Source organism: Theobroma umbraticum, unplaced genomic scaffold (assembly GCF_002168275.2).
Source record: "Theobroma umbraticum cultivar Fairchild unplaced genomic scaffold, ASM216827v3 scaffold_55.0, whole genome shotgun sequence".
NCBI lineage: Eukaryota > Viridiplantae > Streptophyta > Magnoliopsida > Malvales > Malvaceae > Theobroma > Theobroma umbraticum.
In genome coordinates, this window is record NW_018397270.1 from 4,241,838 (window position 1) to 4,248,238 (window position 6,401).

Genomic DNA, 6,401 nt, shown 5'->3' on the forward strand with positions numbered 1-6,401 from the left:
ACCATTGTAATTGGTGGGGTTTCTTTTATTTTTTCCTTTCTTTGAATTATGTCCCTCTTTACAATTATATAATGGTGTTACTCAATGGAGTTTAATTGACCTTGGTACCTTATATGTCTTCTCTGTTGTCAGCAAATACTTCCCTGAACACAAGCTACCAGAAAATGTGATTGCAACTACTGATGCAAGAACTGCTTTGCTTGGGGCAGACTATTGCCTTCATGCTGTACCTGTGCAGGTCTTTCAAGTTGTTTTTTAATGTTGATGATTATTGCGCTAAAAAATGTGATTGATTTTTCCTTTCTGTCAAATTTTATCGCATAAACTTGATTTTCCACAAAGCTCATTTGTTACATAGGGTCATATAACGTGTCTAATTCTGTTTAATATCAACTATGGAGAGCAATTTAGCTTATTTTTCAGTCTGAGGCAACTGCCTGAATCTTGCCTCCTGTAATGCAGTTCAGTGCAACTTTTCTTGAGGGCATTGCAGAATATGTTGATCCTGGCTTGCCATTTATATCCCTTAGCAAAGGCTTAGAGCTTAATACATTGAGGATGATGTCTCAAATCATTCCTCAAGCATTGAAGAACCCTCGCCAACCTTTTATTGCACTATCAGGGCCTTCCTTTGCACTGGAATTGATGAACAAATTACCAACAGGTGACTTGCTTGTATTCAATAAACTGTTTTCTTGTAATACCTTCAACCAATTCATATATCTTGGGTTACTTAATATTTTTCCATCTATCGTCTTCTGCTTTGCAGCAATGGTGGTGGCGTCAAAAGACAAAAAATTGGCAAATGCTGTTCAGCAGCTGTTGGCTTCCAGTCATTTAAGAATCAGCACTTCAAGGTAGAAGATCTCCATCATACCAAAGTAGAAAAGAAAAATTGTCTTGTTCATATCAAAGATTGTTCATGGTTTTCTCTCCCTCAAATATCTCTAGGACTACTGCATTTTGGTTACTATTCTGTGTCTGTGATGAGGTTCTAATTTTAACAAAATCCAAATAACATATACCAAATTTATTCCTTTCGGCGTAAGAACTTCGTGTGTCCCTGATCTGCTTTAGGTCAGCATAATGAAGTTTTTATATGGCTAATTTTATGGACAGTCAAGAATTATAAGTAAGCATTGATATGCATATGCTCAGCTTGTAACCTCTGATAACTTCAGTGATGTTACAGGGGTTGAAATTGCAGGTGCCCTCAAGAATGTACTTGCAATAGCTGCTGGGATTGTTGAAGGGATGAATCTTGGTAACAATTCCATGGCAGCTCTTGTAGCACAAGGTTGCTCTGAGATACGATGGCTAGCAACAAAGGTACATCCCCCATCCCTTTTTTTTGCAATTTGCTGGCCTATCAAGCAGAGTGCAGGTCCTTGATTGAAACCTTAGCTATTGGATCTGTCTTTATTTATTTATTTCTCTGTTTCTCTCCTTTTTGGCTAGAATGTTGATATGCTCCATGTTGCTCTTTCAAATAAATAATTTTCATATTGTAACTCATGTTATCTAACAAATCTTTTACTACAAATCTATAGATGGGTGCAAAGCCGACAACAATTACTGGTTTATCAGGAACTGGAGACATTATGCTTACATGTTTTGTAAATCTTTCAAGAAATAGAACAGTTGGAGTTCGTCTTGGATCAGGGGAGAAGCTCGATGATATTCTAAGCTCCATGAATCAGGTGCTTGTAAGTTTTTATATAGGGTGTTTGATGCTTAAAATCTGTCTAATTAATATGATTAGTACATGCTGTAGGTAGCAGAAGGTGTGTCAACAGCCGGAGCTGTGATTGCATTGGCCCAGAAATATAATGTTAAGATGCCGGTCCTGACAGCAGTTGCTCGGATTATAGACAGTGAGCTAACCCCAAAGAAAGCTGTTCTTGAATTAATGAGACTGCCTCAGGTCATTTCAAACTGCTTAGTCTTGATAAAGAAGGAACCTTTTTTTGAGTATCATATACATGTCTTTTCTATGTGGTCTTCAATTATATGGTGCTGTAAGCCTATTAATTAATTGTTAAAGCTATTACTTGTTACTTATAGGTTGAAGAAGTTTGAAACCTATTGGTCTTGCCAAGGAAGAGGAATTATTTTGCCAGAGGATGGGGCTCTACCATTACGAACCAGATTGTCATATAACTGAGCTGCTGAGCTACATCTGGTCATTCCAAGAAAAAAAAAAGTGCAGATACCCCAAATACATGGTCAATTCTTTCTTCTTTTTTCTTTTAGGTACCATTTCCCCTTTATTATGCTTTAGGAATAATATAAAGGAAAGTACCCATCCAAAAATATTGTTAGAAGATCAATATATTTTGCAAAGTGGGGGATTTTGTGGTTGAGAATTACTAAAACAAGATCTACATATATTTAGCTCTAAGCTGATTCTTTTCACTGTCAGTGTATTCGTATCGTACCGCGATGTTCATTGATAATTAAGAAAGGATGGAATGATATTGCATTCTATCCTGTAGATCAGTTGGGAGGTACTTGGCTTGCATGATGCAACTACTATTGATTTTTATTCATGATAGAACAATAGTTCATATTCATCCTTGGCATTGGTTTAAGTTCAAGAGGCATGAGGAAAGGTTTATACTTTAAAGTCTATATTTTTCTTTTTTGTAATTTTCAATCACTCCTAAGATTTCGAAACCAGTTTATTCATCCATATATCGGGTATTTACGAGGATTGATACGAATATTTACTTTTTTGTTTATTCGTGAATTCATATAAATTTGCAGATATTTAAAATATTTATGAATATATATTATAAAATTGACAAATTTTGCATATATTGAAGATATATTGGAAAATCTTATTAAGTAGTAACATATGTCCCTACCTCAGCATATTGGCCAGCCCATTTGCTGTTAGTAAGAAGTACATCCGTCCATAAATCTCCAACATGAAGCCCATTTAAAGAAATTTTAATTGCAATCTCCATATTTATCTATTCAAGTATTTAACTCAATGAATATTATATGATGTTTTTATTTAAAAATTAGAGTACGAATTAAACTGAAAGAGAGAATTAAATTTTTGTTATGAAATAAATCTAAAAATATAACTACAAGAGAAATATAAAAAAAAATATTTAAAGGGAAATAAAGTATTTACAGAGGGTAAGAAGATTTTTATATAAGTATGTATTTACAAATGAAATGAAGAGATTTTTATCTAAATTGAATTTAGAAGATACAAAATAACACTTAAGGATTAAATGAATTAAATTATAATTTAATTTTATTTTTATCAAATCTAGATATAGATAGTATAAATGGATATTTATAAAAATATTTATAATAATTTTTATATTTTAAGTAAAAATTAAATTAAAACTAGAATAATATACCTTTGTTATGCAATGAAATTTACTATGACTAAACACTATTACATATGATAGTAACAATTCACCCTAAGTTTCATCCTGTTAATGGAACATCGAATTGCCCAACAATATTAGGGCGGACTCTGATGAACTGTGTCGTTTCATAGGTGAAAACCCGAAGTTTCTTTTTCTCTGCCAGAATGGAATCTCTCAAGCCCGCTGCCTGTCACTCTGTTTTTCGGCATTGCCGCTGCAGCCGACGGCGCCTCTCACTCAAAGACCCTTCCATTGAAAGACTCTGTTTTCTTATAGAAAACCCAAAAATCACCTTTCTCAGTTTTCTTCCCTTTTGAGAAATTTGCTTTGGATGGTGTTCGTTGTTGTTGGAAAAATTTAGGAGGGTTGTTTCGTTGTTGTATTTTTGGATGGAAGATTTCAGCGATATGGGGAAGGGGAACAACAAAAAGAAGAATAAAGACAGGATCAGCGAGTTAACTGATGAGCTTCTTCTTAAAATCATGTCTTTCTTAAACACCAAGCACGCAGTCCAAACTTGTGTTTTGTCCAAGAGATGGAAGACCCTCTGGGAATCCCTCCCTTACCTTGACTTCAATTACAATACTTTCCCTTTCAAACGGAAAATAGTTCACTTAGATGACCCAGACCGAGGGGAGGTAGGTATCAAGGTGCTTTCTTTGAGCAATTTCATCGGTCAAGTCCTTTTCCGGCGTTGTCCCATTGACCTTGTCAAGGTTTGTGTCCAGTCTCCCAACTACAACCCGCATGCTTCTGTCCTAGTCAGTTTGATTTGTTACGCTGTTAAACACAACGTCCAACACCTCACCTTCCAGCTCACCTACAGAGGTGGTCTTCCATTTTCCTTGCCCCAGAGTCTCTACACTTGTCAATCATTTGTGTTACGCAGTGAGATTTATGGTGGATATAGGTCGATTTCGCGATAGTAATATTTTAAAATTATTTTAATGATTTTGTAAATTTTATCAATATATTATATTAAGAATTGTAAATAATATTGCATTGTGTAGCATATGATAAGAAACTAAAACATAAAACTCGATATTATATATGCATCTTAATTTTCATTTTACAAATCGACATTTTACGTACGTACAGCAAATGTACAAAAAAGTTATGCTGTATTAACAGCATAGAGCTCACAAAGTGGCCGGTTTCTTTACCTTCTCCTCTTCATAAATTTACATCGTTTCAAAGGTAGTTGAAGCATACCTGAAAGGTGAGAACCTGAATGTTCATTCTCTCTTAAAAAATCTATCAAGCAGCTGCCTCTCCTCACTCAGCGACCCTTTCATTCAGACAGTCTCTTCTGTTTTAGAAAACCCTTTCATGGTTGTTCCTTTTGGGTTGAAGATTTCAGCGATATGTTGTTAACAAGTGAGAAGAGGAACAAGAAGAATGAAGACAGGATGGGCAAGTTACCTGATGATGTTCTCCTTAAAATCATGTCTTTCTTAAACACCAAGCAGGCAGTTCAAACAAGTGTTTTGTCCAAGAGATCGATTACGATTTACTAATTTAAAGCATTTGAAGATAAAATTTGACAAGTGGCCATGCAAGGGGCTTGAAATACCTGCATGTATCCTGAACTGCTTTCTCAACAGCTCCACTATATTGAAAATATGTTAGTATCTTTACCTGTCTTTTATTTTTTGTTAATGATTAATGTATGTTTGACTTGAAATGTGAAAATCAATTATCTTAGGAGCTTTGTTTTGTAATTGATTTCTCAGGCATGGATAGCCAAATGGCAGGCTATGAGAGTCCTGAGGATAGCGATTAACTCAGGATTTTTAAACTCTTTTTAAAACTGATTGTCAGTCTTTTATGTTGGTCTTTGCTGTTTTGTTTATGTATGGCATTACTTCTAAAGTTGGGAGAACTTTGGCTATATATATGGATGAATTTCAACATCTGATTTTCTAAATAAATGATAGCAATGTTGTACTATTATGTTATATATATGGAGCTAGTATTATTAGGACTGAAGCGAATAAGCACAAGAATAAGAGAAGTCCCAGCTTAAAGCAGGATATTTAAAGTAATAAACGACAGGTGATGCATTGTTTCGATAATGAGTCTCAGCGATTAGAACTTCAAATTGGGGGAAAGGAAGAATAGAAGTGGCAATTTCGGTCCACCAAGACTTGTTAGGTTTGACATATCAAGCGAGGTCTAGATTAGAAGACACACGTAAACAAGGTTGTCTCCACGGAGTACTTCAGAGGATAGACAGACCAAGGAATATTTAGACGAAAGATTGACTTCAAATACAAGCACCTATGCTGTTTTGGAGTACAGATGCTGGCAAATGATGCCCACAGATCCTTGAAACGACAATGTTTTAAGGCTCCAGATCCTGCCAGTTGACAAAGATCCAGCTAAGCAAAGATGATTTTCATGGCTCCACGATAAGCTTGAAAGGATCAAATCTGCTGACAAGAAAAGAAATACCTTGGAATTGCCAGTAAATCCGTATAATAATTCGACACACGCATTAAATAGGCTTGGAAGTATTAAAGGAAGGAATAACCCTTAAAATAATTTCAGAAGTCTCACTGTGAGGCTCCACCATCTGCAGGTCCATAGTTTGATGCATTCTCAGAAGTATCTATGCAAGGGCTGTTCTTAATCTCTTGATTAAGTACACCCACCAGCCTGAATGTAAACAGAATTGAGCAGCAGACATGATTTGGCAGTTGATGTCAACTTATATGCAGCATGTTTATTGTGGAATTGCAAATGCATACCTGCATCTTGCCATACCAAGGACCATAACTCCCAAATGGCACAAGCTGCAATTCTTTTGCTAGCATATTGGCAATTATCCATGCTTGTGTTAATGGGATTTTTGAATCTTGATCTCTGCTGCGGTGAAGTAGCACTGGCTTTCTGTTAATTAAGGAGAAATGGAGCTTCAAAGAACACCATTGAGTTGTAGAATTACTCAATTGAAAAGGAGAATTGGTATACTTCTTCTGAGAAGTTTTGACCGAAGAAATGTGATATTAA

At 35.4% G+C, this 6,401-nt stretch overlaps 2 protein-coding genes across 3 annotated transcripts in view; both read left to right on the plus strand.

The window, feature by feature from the left end:
- Positions 1 to 4,129, plus strand: part of GLY1 (NAD-dependent glycerol-3-phosphate dehydrogenase family protein) — a 6,820-nt gene extending 2,691 nt beyond the window's left edge. Inside the window, exons 2-9 of one of the 2 annotated variants that reach the window (XM_021441430.2) lie at positions 1 to 13; positions 133 to 238; positions 463 to 664; positions 770 to 857; positions 1,182 to 1,329; positions 1,551 to 1,700; positions 1,775 to 1,924; positions 2,065 to 2,592. The exon at positions 1 to 13 is cut by the window's left edge and continues 98 nt beyond it. In XM_021441430.2, the coding sequence (XP_021297105.1) occupies positions 1 to 13; positions 133 to 238; positions 463 to 664; positions 770 to 857; positions 1,182 to 1,329; positions 1,551 to 1,700; positions 1,775 to 1,924; positions 2,065 to 2,079 (872 nt within the window). In that variant the 3' untranslated portion in view covers positions 2,080 to 2,592. Of the gene's footprint in view, positions 14 to 114; positions 239 to 462; positions 665 to 769; positions 858 to 1,181; positions 1,330 to 1,550; positions 1,701 to 1,774; positions 1,925 to 2,064; positions 2,593 to 3,520 lie in introns of those variants that run through there. The other variant, XR_016351900.1, reaches the window with a different exon arrangement.
- Positions 3,797 to 4,315, plus strand: LOC110426434 (F-box/LRR-repeat protein At1g55660-like). The gene has a single exon (XM_021441638.2). The coding sequence runs from the start codon at positions 3,797 to 3,799 to the stop codon at positions 4,313 to 4,315; it is 519 nt and encodes a 172-aa protein (XP_021297313.2).
- Positions 4,316 to 6,401: the final 2,086 nt, after the last annotated feature.

What these genes read in the sequence shown, in the direction of transcription:
- LOC110426434 (XM_021441638.2), top strand. Translation starts at nt 3,797, where the DNA reads ATGGGGAAGGGGAACAACAAAAAGAAGAATAAAGACAGGATCAGCGAG.